Source organism: Podarcis muralis, chromosome 14 (assembly GCF_964188315.1).
Source record: "Podarcis muralis chromosome 14, rPodMur119.hap1.1, whole genome shotgun sequence".
NCBI classification, from domain to species: Eukaryota; Metazoa; Chordata; class Lepidosauria; order Squamata; family Lacertidae; genus Podarcis; species Podarcis muralis.
In genome coordinates, this window is record NC_135668.1 from 2,069,241 (window position 1) to 2,087,473 (window position 18,233).

The following is an 18,233-nucleotide window of genomic DNA, read 5'->3' on the forward strand; positions in this document are numbered from 1 at the left end:
GCAAGGAGAAATAAAACAGTCTTTTAAAGGCAAGCCCTACCGATTGAGGCAGTGGAAGACAGGAGTGCCTGGCGTGCTCTGGTCCATGGGGTCACGAAGAGTCGGACACAACTAAATGACTAAACAACAATGATGTATATACAGAAATAATGCATTGAAATGAACTCACTTGCAGGATTTGAGTAAAACACTTACAATGGACAAATATAAATAGAAAACACAAATATGAGGTAAAAATGTTAAGAATAGATTAAGAATACGATTTTAATTTTAGTATATAAGGTATATAAAATTATAAGCAGAACAAACAAATATGTTATAAACCAGAAAGGGAAGCTGGGGGAAGTCGGGGCGGGCGGGCAAGTGTGAATTGAAATTGTAAAAAGCAATTTGAATTTTTGAATATGTTAAAACTCGTTGAAAAATCATAATAAAAATATTATTTTTAAAAAATGGATTGGAATCCAGCCCCGAACCCAGTAGGGGGTGGTTTCAGGAAGATGGGAAAGGGGGAGTCATTGTTCATCCTCACCACCACTCCTGTGAACTCACCCCCAAACCGTGAACAGCAATCCAAGTGTCCTGTTCTAGGCTGGATGGAACCCTATGCAGAAACACTTCTGTTAATAGCTGGGGATGCACTTCAACGCTTGGTTGTATGCACCTACTTGGAGGTATAATACGGATATATCTTACATGGCTTTTGAGAGAATATATATGAAATACTTCCAACAGTAATATGCTTCACAGATGTTGTATTAGGAATAGTCTTACTAAGCTTGCTCACTACCCAGTTCTGAAGTTCTTGCTTATTTAACATAAAACATTTTTATCTAATTTTCCCTGTCAAATATTTGGGAGTATCGTAATGTACAATATGTCTAAGCACTTACTGGAAGAATCCAACCTTTGTGCCAACATTAAAAAAAAAATTGGCATCAACATCAATTGGGCATATTTATAGAAATCTAAAGGAATCTAGGCACTACTCAGAGAATGTTCATTGTGCATTAAGTTTACTTTCCTTGCACTGGCTCAGTTCCTCAAATTTATCACGTACAGAGCTTTTTTTGAAGGCAAGGGCAGATTATCACGGGGCAGGGAGGGACTTTTATAGTGGACTCCTGTAGGTCCCTTCTTTGGCCAGCAAAAGGTGAGAATCTCTGCTTCCCTTAGCCCCAGTTTCTGGGGGCCACAACAGGCTCAAATCCTGGCACTTACTTAAAGCAACAGCTTCTACCTGTATGTGCTCAGCAGTTTAATATAAAGGGGATGATCTGTTATTCTATTACCTACAGAATTCTGATTTACAGAAATTCACCAGAGATTAAGAAATGTGAGACAACGCCCTGACAAAGGCCTCAAGTTGTGGAGAGGAGACAAGCCCTGACAGCCCCCCCAAAGTTGGTTACTCTAACACAGGCTGCCTTTAATAGTCTTCCTTCAGAGTAAATGGTGCCATGAACTGCAGGCCCACTTACCAAAGAGAGGGAAATATTTAAAAACTCGCTGCCTGGAAAATGCCCAGGATCATTGTAAACTCTGCAAGACTGTAGCCCAGCAAATAGTTCAGCTTATTTTGTAAGTAGTATTTTTGCCACTTTATTTTGAGAGGGGAAAAGGCAGAGTGATTCTTCCAACATCTTCTCCTATAAAAGAAAATTACAGCTTCCAGAAAGAACGTGGAAACTTATTTTACATGTTGCATTTTATTATAGACAGCTTGGCTAAAGAACCACAGCGTTCACAATCAGGAAATTACTAAGAATAAACCAGCTTCACAGCCCATCCAAAAGTAAGTAAAAGAAAACTTTACACAAAGAACTTTGCTTTAACTGGATAGAGGGGGAAATCTCTTAATACTACACTAATGCAGAGTTCTTGGGGCAAGGAAAGGGGTGGAATTATTAACATTAATAGATGCTACTGTAGGATGCAATGTTTTTACAAAATAAAACTTCATACAGATGACAGATACTGAAAAAAGGCCACTATAAAATATATTCAGGATAATTTGTTCCATTTTGTTGCAAAGTCTAAAGAAACTTAATGTTAGAATTGCCGTATTTTTCGCTCTATAACACGCACCTGACCATAACATGCTCATCGTTTTTAGAGGAGGAAAACAAGGGGGGGGGGAATTCTGAATGAAACAGTGGATGTATCATTTTTGTGCCTCATGCTGTGGCCACAGACATGTGATCTGATGGTGAATTTGGGGTGACCTCCACTCTGACAGCTGAGCCTGGGGAAAGGGGGTTTGAATTTATCTGAATGCACAAAGTGCTTTTCTTTAAGGTACTCATTTGAAACATTTCTAGAGCACCCTTCATACAACAGATGTTAGGGCAGGGCATAATGGGGAGGATGAATAAAGCTATTCCAGACAGATACAAAAACAACCAAAAAGTAGAACATCAACTCTCATAATGCCATAGCAAAACGGCATTTTGCCATCTTTCAGAGGCAGGATGCCATTGAATATCTCCTTGCAGATTTCCTGCCAACATAAAGCTGTGGACCCTTTCAAGTAGGCTGCTGGAAAAGATGCATTCGTGGTCTGATCCTGTGGACGCTTCTTATGTTCTTTTTTATTTATTTGCATTTCATAGAATCAAAGAATCATAGAATCATAGAGTTGGAAGAGACCACAAGGGCCATCGAGTCCAACCCCCTGCCAAGCAGGAAACACCATCAGAGCACTCCTGACATATGGTTGTCAAGCCTCTGCTTAAAGACCTCCAAAGACGGAGACTCCACCACACTCCTTGGCAGCAAATTTCTAGCTCACCTTTTCCACCCATGAGCTCAAGGTGGCGTACATATTTCTCCCCCTCCTTGTTTAATCCCCACAACAACCCTATGAAGTAGGTTAGGCTGAGAGGCAGGGACTGGCCCAAGGTGACCCAGTGGGCTGCATGGCCAAGTGGGGATTGGAACCCCTGTCTCCAAGGTCCGAGTCCGACACTCTCACCACGACCCCGCCCTGCTTCTCTCATGTTCTGCAGCAAGGCAGGGCACATCATCAAGACGGGTCCCCCGTTTCTCAGCCAGGACTAAGATGGAGCCAGCATTGCATTTGAGCTGTCCCGCAAGGAGGAACTTGCCATTCCCATGTATGAACTTATGGAAAGGAGTTCAGACATTTCTGCCTCACCTTTATGTCAACAAGAATTCCAGTCTCACAAAGTTTCCATTTAAGAATCCTAAAAGAAGCACTGGTGCCATTAGTTCAAAGATTTTTTTGTCTCATGTTTTTTTCTTTTAAAAAAAGCTTAAATAAATTACAATTATTGGCTTTGGCAGGCATACTCAAAGCTATATGAGAAAAATAACCCAAAATAATTCCAGAAATTATCTTATGAATCATCAACAAAGTAACAGTTAAAGAACAGTTTCTGTTAAAATAACACAGGTGCAGGCGTCAACCAGGGAAGCAGACGGTTCAATTTGTGGAGAGCTGTTCAGAGGAGCCTGTGTTTATGAAGTCTATTCATGCACAAAGAATTAACAGCTTCATTCAGCTGATTTTGCATTATCCGTTTGTTTGTTTGATCCTATTAAACTCACTGTATATTTTGAAAACATGCTGCCAATGGGGAAGGGAGAGAGGGAAAAAATCTGGACTTAAATACCAATGAAAAAACAGTATTTTGGAAGACTGAGGGATCATATACTCCTCTATTACAGTGGTACCTCGGGTTAAGAACTTAATTAGTTCTGGAGGTCCGTTCTTAACCTGAAACTGCTCTTAACCTGAGGTACCACTTTAGCTAATGGGGCCTCCCGCTGCTGCCGCGCCGCTGGAGCACGATTTCTGTTCTTATCCTGAAGCAAAGTTCTTAACCTGAAGCACTATTTCAGGGTTAGAGGAGTCTGTAACCTGAAGTGTCTGTAACCTGAAGTGTCTGTAACCCGAGGTACCACTGTAATACTTTTTAAATCCAAATACTAAAATCACAAATTTAAAATACAGCACACTTACACTCTCTTGCAGCTTCCCTCCAGATGTTGGTGGGCTCCCAACCCCCATCACCCCAGGAAGCAACACCAATGGCCAGGGATGAAGGAAGCTGGAGTCCAGCAACATCCAGGTGGGAACACTTTCAGCAGAACTTCACTGGTATTTCTGAAGATGAATTCCTACCATCTATGAAAGTATAGAATCAAGGAACTGAAGAGCTGGAAGGGATCCCCAAGGGACATCTAGTCCAACCCCCTGCAATGCAGGAATTTCAGCTAAAGCATCCATGACAGATGGCCGTCCAACCTCTCCTTCAAAATCTCCAAGGAAGGAAAGTCCACAACCTCCCGAGGGAGACCGTTCCACTGTCAAACGGTCAGAAATCTCTTCCGAATGTTTAGTCAGAATCCATTGGTTAGGATCCTATCCTCCAGAGAAGGAGAAAACAAGCTTGTTCCCTCTTCTATGTGACAGCCCTTGAGATATTTGAAGATGGTCATCCAGCTGATCATCACCCTTCTTAAACTGCCATGCCCAGAACTGGTGCACCAGTATTCCAAGTGTGGTCTGACCAAGGCAAAGTGAAACCCACTGTAAATTTATTGTTTTTCTAAAGTAAATGTTTTACTGTGTATGTTCTACCTTTGTCCTTTCTCTTTAAGAAAATTTAAATTTAAAAAATGGAGATGTGATGGGGGTACAAACAAAGAGATGAAGATCAATGGCCTACAAACATATTGCCTGTCACTTTAAAAATGAAACTTTCAAATGGAACGACCAACTCTCCATAACACACATTCATAGAATAAAAGGAGTAGATTGCACAATACATGAAAACACCACAAGAGATAACCTGAATAATAAAGAAGATTGCCCAAATCAGATAGCTCATGCAGTAGAGCATAAGACTCTTAATCTCAGGGTTGTGGGTTCAAGACCCAGGTTGGGCAAAAAGATTCCTGCCCTGCAGGGGGCTGGACTAGATGACCCTCGTGGTCCCTTCCAGCTAAACAATTCTATGATCAGTTGCACCTGAAGATGGAGGATGTAAACTGAACTCAATTACTGAATAAATAGCAAGCCTCTGTGGTCAGACTAGTTACTTGAGCTACCTAGATCCATGTATTCGCCTCAAAACTCTGTAATGCACTAGCGCTTTACTTAAAGCCAATGATATGTGATGGAAAATTGTCTGTTGCTTCATTCTTCACAGAAAAATTGCTTTTCATAAGCTAATTATTAACAATGAATGACTGTCATTTGTAAATAAATCCTGGCAGTTTCAATTTTTAAAATTTTATTGCCGTATCTAAAGATCTGGCACATAGAAGATGGAGCAAGCTTGATTTCTCCTGCTCTGGAGGGTAGGACCAAAAACCAATGGCTTCAAGTTATAAGAAAGGAGATTCCGACTTAACATCTGGAAGAGCTTTCTGAGAGTCAGAGCTGTGTGACAGTGGAATGGTCTCCTTCGGGAGGTGGTGGACTCTCCTTCCTTGGAGGTTTTTAAGCAGAGGTGCCCGCTCACCAGTGTTGTTGACGAGCAGCAGCCGCTCCATCGGCTGTCACCGCAGAGCTCCCAGGCGGCGTGCACCACGCACTGAGGCCCATCGTCCGAGGCCAGGACGGCGGGCAGGCCACGCACGCGGAGCGCCAGGCAGCAGCGCTGAGCTGGGCGCCAAGCTCTGGCTAAAGCCTCGCGAAGCACCTGTCACAATGCCCATGGTGCGGCCCAGACCCACTGCTCACCCGCCAGCCTCTCCGCCCATGGCCGTGCCAGGTTTACGTCAGCGCATGGACAACAAGGAACTTCCTGCAGCCAATCTGAAACTGCACCAGCCTCACCTCCTGCCCAGAGGTGTCCGTGGCTTTGGATTGGCTGCAGGAGCTTCCTGGAGCCAAACCGAAGCCATGCCAGTGTTGTGGAAGTCAGTCCATGCGCGGCGAGGCACCTGCGGCTTATTTTCAAGGAAATGCCACGCCGGTTTAGCTCAGGGCAGGGACTGACTGAGCAGGCGGCAGGGTCTGGGGACCGGATTTACGAGTCTGGTGGGCCGCATCCAGCCCCCGGGCCATAGTTTGCCGACCCCTACTCTATGGCATGCAAACTAAACATTTTCTGTTGTAAGTTAACTTTTCTGAAGTGAATTAACCTAATTTGCACAGAGAAATTGTCCAGTTCAACATTTTCTGGAAAACACAAATCACTGCTTATAGCAGACTGTGCTTTTGAATTGTGTGGATGAATTTGGGGAGAGACTGCAGGTGTGTGGAATGGTGGAAGACTGTGGCAAGTTGGATGGTATAGCCTTCAGCTATTCTCTTAATCACAAGATCATTTTACTCAATTTTATCTTATAATTATAAGCTCCTTTTCCCTGCTGTCATTTGCTGTTCCTATTTTTAGGGTTTTATTGCAGATTTATTTTGGGGTCTGTGTGTTTATTTTAGTGTAGTTTATAGAGAAGGAGGGGGGGAGAAAGTGAGCCGCCTTGAGGACTTCACACCAGAAGACAATATAACTTTCCCTAAATAAAGAAGAAGAAAATTATTGATACATTACAATAGCTTAACCCTTTAATTCCTATTGCAAATGGAATTTTAAAATGCACAAACATAGAACAGCAAATGAAAAATACCCTGAAATTCCTGGTACTCTGAACACTTATAGAGAATTCTCTGGTTTACTTTAGCAAAAGACCAAAGGTGTATACTTCTCATGCTTTTTGTGGACCTCTGATTATTTAAATTCCGCCACTACCTTTATAAACAACAGAAAGACGGGGGTATCCAAAACAAGCTGAATCAAAGAGTCACAAAAAGCCTAAACTCCAATTCCAAAGGATCACTAATACTGGAGAATGCACAAAGACGCACATTAATGTTGCCTAAACCTTTGAAAGATGTTTCAAACTGATGAAACAGCCCAAATTACACACACAGAACACCACTCTGTAATATACATCAGTGTAATGGAAACTTTCTGCTGGGGGGCAAAGGCTTTGACAAAACTAGTGCTCCCACCCACACTCCCCACTGCTAACAAATCTCCTCCATTCATTTTAAGAGGAATTTGACCATCCAGTTGCATAATGCCTCAGACGGTACTTTTATCCCATATTCCATAATTAATGTTGAATGACAAAATTTAGAGGGAGTAATAGGGCATGTAATAATATTTAGAGAGAGAGAGAGAGAGATGATTACCAAACTTCCTCCAGCCAGGAACCAGAAACCAAGGTTCCACATGTGGTTCTCTGAGGGCCTCTAGTGGCCAATGGCAGAATCACATCCCACTTCAGTAATAGAGAAAGACCATCTCCCATGGTAACATGGGGAGGGAAGCATGTGACTCTTGATTCCCTTTCTGCTCCATCTCCACAGGGCAATCTGCAGGAGAGGGGGGCAGGATTAAACTCTAAGCAAGATGCCCCAGGGTTTCACCTCCAATTTTGGGTTGTTTGTTGTCCCCTCTCCCCAGTACAAGATCCCATGCCTCATGACTGAGGCTGCTGTTGGGCTGTAGCCTTTCCCACTTCATTGTGGATTTTCTGGATTCTTCCCCCAAGAAGACACTGAAGTCCAGCTGACTGTTTGATTTTGGCTGCTAGTGCCGGAAAAAGGGGAGGAGGTAGCGGGGCAGCGGAAGCAAGAGAATTAAAGTGAAGGATTTTTATTTGTTGATTTCTTTTCAGAAGGTGAATATAATAGCAGGGAGAAGAGCAATTCAGAAGCTATGAGTGAGACAAGGGAAAAATCAGACCCTAAAGAGAATGAATAGCAAGCTGTCTGTTTGGGATGGCAGGAAATGAAATTAGGGAAACACAGAGAGGAAGAGGAGGAGGAACTTTCCAGCTGCTCATGGGGACTTCCTGCCTGGGCGGCTCTAAGAGGCTGTGTAGCACTTGTTGGCCAGGAAAACAAGGCCTCCATACCTGGCTTCCTCGGGAAATACATATGGAGTACTCCTGCTGTTCTGAGAAGATTCGTTGTCTTCGTTGTTTTCTTGGCTGGAAGGCAGGTGGGCAGAGCGGTTCTGTTGGCTCTCCCACTGATGGGCAATATTGCTAATGGTTAATCGTTTCTTTTCCTGAAATGAGATACAAATATACAGTTTGAGAGAAGAGTTTGCTAAAGTAAAACAAAACGGCATTCTGGAAACTAAGATCAAAGAAGTGGAATTATAGCAATCAGAAAATTATGTTGATTTCAGTTGGCTTTCTGTTTGCTCTCAACACCGATTATTCCATCGGTGGCTTTTAACTAAGATAGACCCCCTACAATCAGAGGCTGCTAGACCCTCAATGACAGTTGCTGGGTAGTTTGTGGGCTCCCCATAAGCCTGTGAGAAGTAGGATGCCATGGCCTGTTCCAGAGAGGCTCTTGTGTTCTTATGGGTAAGACAGTAGGAAGCATGGGCAGACTGGATCAAATACTCTATAGCAGGAGTTCCCAGTTGGCCAAGTTCTGTGGAACCCGTTTCTCAAAAGCCAAGCCATGGACCCCCTACGTTTTCAAATGTGGATATCTCTGTGGTCGTTTTTGTTATGTGACTGGTTCCGCCATACCCTCCCACATGTCCCAGAGCAAAGCCAGGCCGCGTCTTCCAGGCCATGCTCCCGCATGAGTCACACGACCTGCACAAGAGCATGGCACCCAAAAACAGGATGTCCCATGCCTTTGACGGGTATGTGCCTGGGTGGGTTATGCAGCCCTCCAAGAGGGAACATAGGAACACTTTATAGGAACATAGGAAGCTGCCTTATATGGAGTCAGATCACTGGTCCATCGAGCTCAGTGCTGGAAGTACCTCTCCAGGATTTCAGACAGGATTCTCTCCCAGCCCAACCTAGAGATGCAGTGGGTTGAACCTGGGACCTTCTGCAAGAAGAGCAGGTGCTTTACCACTGATCATTCTTCCCCTGCGATGGAGGATGCCATGTGGTTTGTTTCCAGCAGGGAAGGAGCAGCCATAACAAGGAGACACAGCTACCGGGGGGGGGGGGGGGATAAGTGAAGGGAGGGAAGGGCCCGGTTCTCTTCCATTTGCATCACACGAAGGCCACCGCTTGGTACCTTCAGTAAGGTCTGCTTGTGGCTTTCACGCCTCTTCTCTTCCTCTTTTCGTAAGGCAACAGATGCCATGCGCCTTTCTTCTTCCTGGGTTAAAATAAAACAGAGAACACTTTGCGGTGAGACTCACGACGGTACTAGTCAAACTTTGCAAGGAGTCAGTCCATAGCAGGGTAGGGGATCTAAAAGTAACAGGGAAGTCATACTGGATTTTGTAAAAACACTGAAGTCATGAACAAGCTTTCAAGTTCCACAGAACAGTGTGTCCAGCTGCTAAGCAAAAAACAAAGAAACAAACCCAAAGTATCCCTACTGGGTAGACTGTGTAATTCAATTAAAAGAAGTCCAAGCATTCCCATATTTTCCAAGTAACAAAGCAATGCTCACAATGAAATCAAATATTAAAAGATTCTTAATAACAATAATAAAAATATGTATACCCTGCCCATCTGACTGGATTGCCCCAGCCACTCTGGGCAGCTTCCAGAATATATAAAAACATAATAAAACATTAAACATTTAAAACTTCCCTATACATGGCTGCCTTCAGATGCCTTCTGAAGGTTGTATAGTTACTTATCTCCTTGACAACTGATAGGAGGGCATTCCACTGGGAGGGTGCCACTATCTCACTACATAGTGAGGGAACCACCAGAAGGCCCTTGGAGCTGGGCCTCCGTGTCCAGGCTGAGCGATGGGGGTGGAGACGCTCCTTCAGGGATACTGGGCCAAGACCGTTTAGGGCTTTAAATGTCAGCACCAATGCTTTGAATTGTGCTAAGAAATGTATTGGGAGCCAGCAAAGATCCTTTAGGACCAGTGTTATATGGTCCAGGCAGCCACTCCCAGTCACCAGTCTAGCTGCCGCATTCTGGATTAGTTGTAGTTTCCAGGTCATCTTCAAAGTTGCCCCACACAGAGTGCATTGCAGTAGTTCAAGCAAGAGATAACTAGAGCATGCACCACTCTGGCAAGACAGTGCGCAGGCAGGTAGGGTCTCAGCCTGCGTACCAGATGGTGCTGGTAGACAGCTGCCCTGGACATAGAACTGACCTGCACCTCCATGGGCAGTTGTGAGTCCAAAATGACTCCCAGGCTGCGCACCTGGTCCTCCAGTGGCACAGTTACCCCATTCAGGACCAGAGAGTCCCCCACACCTGCCTGCCCCGTGTCCCCCAGAAACAGTACTTCTGTCTTGTCAGGTTGCAACCTCAATCCATTGACTGCAACCCAACTTCCAACAGCCTCCAGACGCTCACACAGGATGTTTACTGCCTTAACAGGTTCCAATTTAAATGAAAGGTAGAGCTGGGTATCATCCGTATACAGATGAGCACCCAGCCCAAACCCCCTGATGATCTCTCTCAGAGGCTTCATATAGATGTTAAAAAGCAGGGGGGGGGGCAGGACAGAGTTCTGAGGCACCCCACATAAGAGCCGAGGGGTCTGAAGACTCATCCCCCAACACCACTTTCTGGACACAGCCCAGGAGGAAGGAGCGGAACCACGGCATAACATTGCCCCCAGCTGGCTTCCCCAGAAGAATACCATGGTCAATGGTATCAAAAGCCATGGTATCAAAAGAACTGAGAGATCCAGCAGAACTAGGAAACAGCTTTTCCCTCTGTTCCTCGTCTACCGAGATCATCAACCATCTTCCATTATTGGGAAAACTGACACAAAAATTGGAAGTAGCAAGAGGCCAAAAGAAACCTGACAATTTTAATGCAGTCTGGTGTGACAGTTATGGTAGAACAGTACTAATAGTTTACAGCACAGTTGTGCATGCATGAAGGGCATATTTCAATTTTCCACCTTCCCCCTCCCTATAAATTTTTATAAATTCTAATTGTTATTGATAAAGGTAAAGGTACCCCTGCCTGTACAGACTCTTGACAGACTCTAGGGTTGTGCGCTCATCTCACTCTAAAGGCCAGGAGCCAGCGCTGTCCGCAGACACTTCCGGGTCACGTGGCCAGCGTGACGAAGCTGCTCTGGCAAACCGGCACCAGAGCAGCACACGGAAACGCCGTTTACCTTCCCGCTATAAAGCGGTACCTATTTATCTACTTGCACGTAAGGGTGCTTTCGAACTGCTAGTTGGGCAGGAGCTGGGACCAAACGACAGGAGCTCACCCCGCCGCGGGGATTTGAACCGCCGACCATGCGATCGGCAAGCCCTAGGCGCTGAGGTTTTACCCACAGCGCCACCCGCGTCCCCAATTGTTATTGATACAAAGTACCTTTTACTTACGGTCACCAATCTAAGCATTAGACAATACTATACATAATTTCATATCTGTAATAATTGTAAGTTTTGGTATATACACTTTGACACAACTTTGTTAATACATTCAGAAATATATATATCTCAATGCAACCATGAATGAATAAAAACTATGTTACCATAAAATATATTAAAAGGTTCTCCAATGCAAGTATCTTGTGACTCTTAATTTTAGATTTATTTTATTCATTTATATACATCTTGGATGTTTAATAAAAAGCCTCAAAATACATTTTTATTAAGAGAAAGTTCTAGAAAGAAGAAAATCTGTATGGCCGGATAGACCCTGCATATTAAATGCAATGAGAGTATTCAGCAGGTGGTTTGTTTAAAAAAGAAAATCCTTGCTGTCAAATTTATTCAGGACATACCTATTCTGACATTTTCATTGTATTTATTTATTTGCAGCAGTTGTAAGGATGCCTGTTGAGAGATGGTAATTATAGTAATGTTGGCATTTCCAACATTTTTAACTAAGCTGTTAAATAGGCTGCTAAAAGAGCCATTGGTTCAAAGTAATGCCTGTGTAGCTGCATCATACCTTTGGGATGGAGGAATTGTTTGGTGCAAGGTTCATAGAAACATCTTTGGTGGGAATGTAAGACAGCTACTAAGTTTCAGAGTCATTTCTTTCACTGTAAAGTTGAACTGGAGCTATTATTTCTCTTCTGGGGAGCAAATAAAGCCATCCTCTATAAATGGTTAATGATCCATCTTCTCACAGCTGAGCAAATGGAGATAACCTTTCTCTGGAAAAGTGATCAACAATCCGCCCCTCCAAAGGTGGTATGACAGGAAGCTTTCTCTGTCAAACTTACCCAATGATGTAGCCTAGCCCAAAGTGAAATAAGAAGTGACGGGTTCTAGGAAGACTAGTTCCTTCCACTTATATTAATTCCAGTCCAGGAGAACAGGCTGTCTCTCTCTCTTAATGCCTTAACGGTGAGGTGTTTATATTCTTGACATGGGAGGGAGTTTTTCTTTCATTCGTTTGTCTCTTTCTGTGGGGGCTATTTGTATTCTTGTGTCTTTACGCAGTACAATAAGCTCACAATTTAAACAGGGATTGGGTTCAATGGCGGGTGGGATTGCCAACGCCATTTCCCCCAGAACTCAGCCCCTTTCTATTTTTTTATATTTATATATTTATATTTTTTGCCATATGTGTTAAGCTGAATGAGCACAAGTTAAATGTGTGTAAGTTGTGGGTTTACTATACACAAAGGCTGGTTTCAAAAACAGCTTACCATGCAATTGGGACTGCTGCTTGTGCTCATTTATAATATTTATATGTTATATGTTGGCTTTCTACTTCAGAGTGGCTTTCAACAAAAATACCAGTAAAATTAAAATGCTGAATATAAAATGCAAACTTAACAACAGTGAAGAGAAGATGCATTTTAACTAAAGTTCCCAGTGCTTATTTATGGGAAGGGGATTCCATAATTTGGGAGGGGAAGACTGCTCTCTCCAGCTCTACCTGCCTAAATTCTGAAAGAGACAATACCCAGAGAAGAGCCTCAGAGAATGATCTTATGGAATGGGAAACTCATACTGACACAGACAGTCCTTCTGCTGTCTTATCCCAAACATAAATTCATTGAGTGTAGACCTCACTCCTTATGGGGTTGTCAATAAGACAAATCAGAGGAGATTGCTAAGCATTTTGTATATAGAAAATAGTAAAGATATTCTTAGTAACTGTAGTAAGTTTTTTAAAAATAATAAAAAACACAAAACCTGCTGGCACTGTGAATAGTCTGGTTAAATAAAACTCCTTGCTTATTTCAAGGTTTAACCCATCACAGAGTTTTCCCCACGGAGTTTCTCTTACTGTGATCTTCTTCATATCCAACTGTCGGAGCTGCATCATATGGTGGAGAACAGTATGCTTGTAAAACGCCTCTTGCGCTATCGGGTTGCCATCTAGGGTGATGTCTGAAAGGGATGCAGAATCGGCAAGGCACAAGATGTCATCAAAACTAGGTGAAAAGCAAAAGGAATGGAACACAAGTCACGGATCTCAAACATACAATCATCAAATTCTATGACTATTAACCTTAAAATAACTATTATTGATATCATTCCACTAATTAAAAGTAAGCAGTAACAATACTATTCCCCCCATTAAATAGAGAAAGGTGAATTTTTGCAATAACTGGTCAAGGTTTTTTGACATATTTGGTTTTATGTGACTTTCAAACTTAATGGGATGTTTCAGTTAACTTTCACAATATTCACTGGTTTTCTGTTGTAAAGGTTTGAAATGTGTGAATTGGGTTATATCCAGATCTGCTCCTGAGGGATGTCGTATCAGTTACATCTATCACTGTCATGGTTTCAATCACTCAAATGTTTATCATGGCTGAGTGACCAATAAACAAAGCACCAATGCAGTTGGGAATGAAATATGCTCCGCAGAGGGCTGGCTGTTTCAGTTGCCCTTTTTTTAAAAAAAGGAAATATATCAAAAAGTTTACATGTTTCCTCTGCACCTCTGCTTCTTTCTCCTGGACCCGCAAGCTTGTCTTTCCCATTCTCCCAATGTCAAATTTGCCCAACAACACCAATGCAGCGGGGTGGGGGCAGGGGGTAGCATAGGGCTCTCCCATGCAATAGGATCCTGAACTGAACAGTGAACGGTGAGAACAAAGTCTCAACAGTGAACGAGCGCAAGTAAAGGTAATGCTCAGATAATGGCAGGAGGGTGCAATGGCCAAAGAGATACGCATGTGAGACCACTGGTTCAGAGGGGATTTAACTGCAAACCTTCTGGCCTGTTTGCTGGTCCCACTGTGGTAAGGGAGGGGGACACACCCTCAGGCATGCAGGAATGGCGGCTGTTGTTGGTGATTTAAGTGGGAACCCAGAGGTCCTCCAGGTGCAGTGGCTCAGGGGATGAGGCCCAATGCCAACTGGTAAATTGGGGATGAAGTCCATTATTTACTGCTCCCGGGCATCAAATTCCAGTGCAAATCCTCTATCTAATTTCCCCAAACAGATGGCCAGCTGGCAGAGACAAAAATAAGGTATTTAAAACACACATCAGTTTTTAGTTATAGGTTTCTATCTGTTTTTAGTTTATTGTTGATTTTAAATTTCTTGAACTTTTAAAATTATTGTCAGTTCTTTTTACTGATGATTTTATTAATTTTTTGAAAACCGCTTTGAGGGTTGTTGTTTTCACAATCAGTGTATAAAATTTATGAAATATATAGAAGTAACAGTAGAAATGACCTTCAGTTACTTTTATCAATAATTTATATTAATTGTTGTTGTTGTTGAAATTTGTATGCCGCCCTTCATCTGCTGATCTCAGGGCGGTTCACAACATAAAAATACAATAGCTCTTTAGAAGAAGCAACTTTTCTGGATCTCTCTCAGCTACACAAAATATAAATGCTTTTTCTCCTCTGTTGTGCTAGATTAACTTTTGCAGAGAAATAAAATATTAATCTAATATAAATGAATACACTTGACCTTAAAAGCTAGGGTTGAGTGTATTAAACACCTGCTACATCTTCCCTGAGGAATCCTAGACCTTCCCGTGATTTCCCCCCATAAGTGGAAAGAGGGCTGTGACCCCGCTCTTGCCTCTGCCCCCCTTCCTCTTCATGCTGATGGGGGAGGAGCCCCCCAGCTCACTTTCTGTTCTTTTTCTACTGCCTCAGTAGGGATTACCTCTTTCAGCTGCTCCTTCCTTTCCCCTTCTGACACTGTTCTAGCAGCAGCCTGGCTGGCCTCCCCCGGCTTCACCAGGTGCTGCCCTCGCAAGGTACCAAGGCTGGGGCAGAGGGCAGTCACCCCTGGTTGTGCCTTCCCTGGGGCTTCAGCTTAAGCAGGTCTGCAACATATCTTTAAAAATGCTGCCATTCTTAGTGCATAATCCCTGCTTTAAGAATACTGCTTTATACACAAAAACAATGGCAAAAGTGACAGCAATTGTGCAGCCTGAGGTGGAACCTTCACTACTTCAGGTGCTCTCCTGTGGTACATAGGCGCACAAGTAGGAGGAGAAATAGCGCATGAAAGCCTAGAGATACAGAGAGATAGAAACAAAGATAAATGGGGGAAATACCAAGGGGGAATACCGAAGGAATTCAAGAGAGGGCTAGTCACAGAGAAGGAAAGATGGGGGGACGACCTCTGTTGGAAAGAAGATTCCCTCTTTCTGATGTACACATTTACCTAGACAAACTAACCCAGAAGGAGCATGGCCAGAGGTACTACTCCTCTTCCCTCATACACACACCCTCAATTATTACATCTCTATTTGAAGTGTCAAGAACTTAAGCTTCTACTTTAAAGAAAAACATAGTATTAATGAACCATCACTTTTTATTTAAGCACTAAACATCATGGCTATCTCAAAAATGATTCGCCTAGAAAATACCGTATTTTTCGCTCTATAGGACACACTTTTTCCCCTCCAAAAATTAAGGGGAAATGTGTGTGCGTCCTATGGAGCAAATGCAGGCTCATTGGCTTCAGCAATAGCAAACGCAAAGCCTCCGAAGCACAGAGGGAGCACTCCCTCCACGCTCTGGAGGCTTTGCATTGCTTTCGCTGAAGCCTGGAGAGCGAGAGGGGTCAGTGCGCACCAACCCCTCTCGCTCTCCAGGCTTCAGGGATAGCCGCCTGAAGCCTTTGGAGTGCAGAGCGAGTTCCCGCTGCGTTCCGCAGGCTTCGGGTTCCTTTCGCTGAAGCCGGGAGAGTCTTGCTCTCCTGGCTTCAGCAGAGAGGGAGAGCTGCACAGCGCCCCTTCAGCAAAGCGGGAGGAGAAATGGAAGGGGTTCCGTTTCTCCTGTTGCTTCGCTGAAGGGGCGCTGAGCAGAGAGGGGGAGAAATTTTTTTTTCTTGTTCTCCCCCTCTAAAACAAGGTGCGTCCTATGGTTGGGTGCATCCTATAGAGCGAAAAATACGGTAAGTTTTGCATGTGACAACAGAATGGCAAGCAAACAGCAAGAACATAACTTGGGTTACTTCCGTGAACAGAGCTGATGAAACAGTTTCCTGTGAGGTGACTGCATCCCTCTTAGAGCATTTGGAAGAGCTAAACCCTCCTGAGTCCAGCGTGACATCACAGGAGAATGACCCCTCCAACTTCACAGCACAAGAAACAGTTAGCAAACTCAGGAAAGGGCCATTTAAGTTCAGCCCCAGTCTAGACATTGCAGTTTTCTTTTTTCTAATTCACAGTCTCCCTTCCCCAAGTACTACCACCACCACAGCGGAACTTTGCTTGAGAGAAACTGGGACACTGGAAAAATGATGTTCGGTTACACTGAGCAGAAAGTAATTCTCACTGACTGCAGGGTTTACATCCTAAAGGCAGAGCAATATACCTCTGCAGTCTTTCAACTGCTGAGCCCAGCCAAACACTCCCCCCCCCCCAAAAAAAGTCAAATCAGGGTAGGATTTATGTATCATTCAAAGTGAAACAATCCAAACCATAAAGGAGGGCGGGGCAGATTAAGCTGGAATGTTGGTAGATGGCTGTGTTCATGTCTAAATAATGCTGCCAAATCCAATCTATGGAAGGATATGCACTGAATGTGAAGTTTAGGTTCTCAGCACTGTTGCAATACATAAACTCCTAAGTACTGAAAACTCTACCCAGCAAGTGGCACATAGCCTTCCACAGTTTAAACTGCAGCCAACAAGCAACACTTTCACAACAAAAGAGTTACCATTTTCACTTATTTCAATTAGTTCACTTCCCCATTCCGGAACATAAGCACAATAAAACAAACAGCAGTAGTTCCACGTGGTTAAATTCCACTGAGAGCAATTAAGACCCCTTGCCTGCCTCCCCCACCCTCCCAATGTGTGAGTAATTGCCGCAATCCCAGGCTGAATATCCTGCAGGGAGGAATTGCTGCAACACGTAATTGCCTCTGAGAAAGGATGTTAGACCTCCTAAATTGTGATCAAGGGGCAAGGCATCCAGGAAAGAATGCATTCACTAATTTTGAAAACAGGCTTAATTAAATGCTGCAGCCCAAATTATATAAAAACAGAATAAAGGAGGGGGTGGGGAGAATAAGATTCAGAAAATGCAGCTCTTATTAAGAAAAAAGGTGTTTTACTCCTGATTTCATAACTAGGTTGAAGAGTAGCATAGAAAGGAACAAGCTGCATCTTAGTAACTAAAAAAAGGATGCTCAATGGCCTGCACATATGGAAGCCTGTAACTTCAATTAAAGAGACATCAATTTGCATGACAGTCTGGAGCAAATATAACAGGCTATATAATCTAAACCCAGTTAAGGCATTTTTAAAATAATGAGAATAATAGTGATTCACAAACTAATTCAGATTAACATTGACTCTGCAGTATCAATATCCGGGCTTTCTACTTAAGTATGGTAATGACGTATTTTAAAACAGAAGAGAAACATTTCTTCTCTGTGCACTTAGAAAAAAAGATTAAAGGTTTTGCTAAATTTTGGGTTCATAGTTGTTCTCTTTCTCCATATACTGTATCATTTGTCTACCAGTCAGACAAAAGTAACCACTGGCAAATATTTAATTTTAAATGGATAGTGGTAATAAGTGAGGCACTGAGAGAGCAAACGGATTCTCTCCCCGCCCACCAGCAGTTTCTGCTTACCGAGATATGTTGTTAAAGCTGAGGAAGAGACGTTGGAGGCAGGGCAAAGTATCCACATCTTTCTAGAACGAGAGAGAGAGAAAACACCAAATTCAGCATCTGAAGGACAGACAGCATGCTCTACACGCTCTTGCTTCTCTGGAGGATGAAACATGCCTACTGCAATTTACTGTAACCTTGCTGCAGTGCCAACTGCTGTCGAACACGCGGCTCCATCCCTCTGTGGTGCATAGATCCTCTTGGAAAATAAGCTGGACTGCTTGCAACAGAAAGTGTTGAGCAAAAGAGAGGGGAGA

General features: G+C 43.4%; 1 protein-coding gene across 9 annotated transcripts in view; it reads right to left on the minus strand.

Moving 5' to 3' along the window:
- LRRC49 (leucine rich repeat containing 49) overlaps positions 1-18,233 on the minus strand; it is a 57,251-nt gene that overhangs the window by 18,109 nt on the left and 20,909 nt on the right. For all 9 annotated transcript variants that reach the window (XM_028706831.2, XM_028706833.2, XM_028706832.2 and 6 more), the window contains 4 exons: positions 17,938-17,999; positions 13,159-13,306; positions 9,041-9,124; positions 7,900-8,054 (listed from right to left, as the gene is read on the minus strand). In XM_028706831.2, coding sequence (XP_028562664.2) covers positions 7,900-8,054; positions 9,041-9,124; positions 13,159-13,306; positions 17,938-17,999 — 449 coding nt within the window. The remainder of the gene's footprint in view (positions 1-7,899; positions 8,055-9,040; positions 9,125-13,158; positions 13,307-17,937; positions 18,000-18,233) is intronic.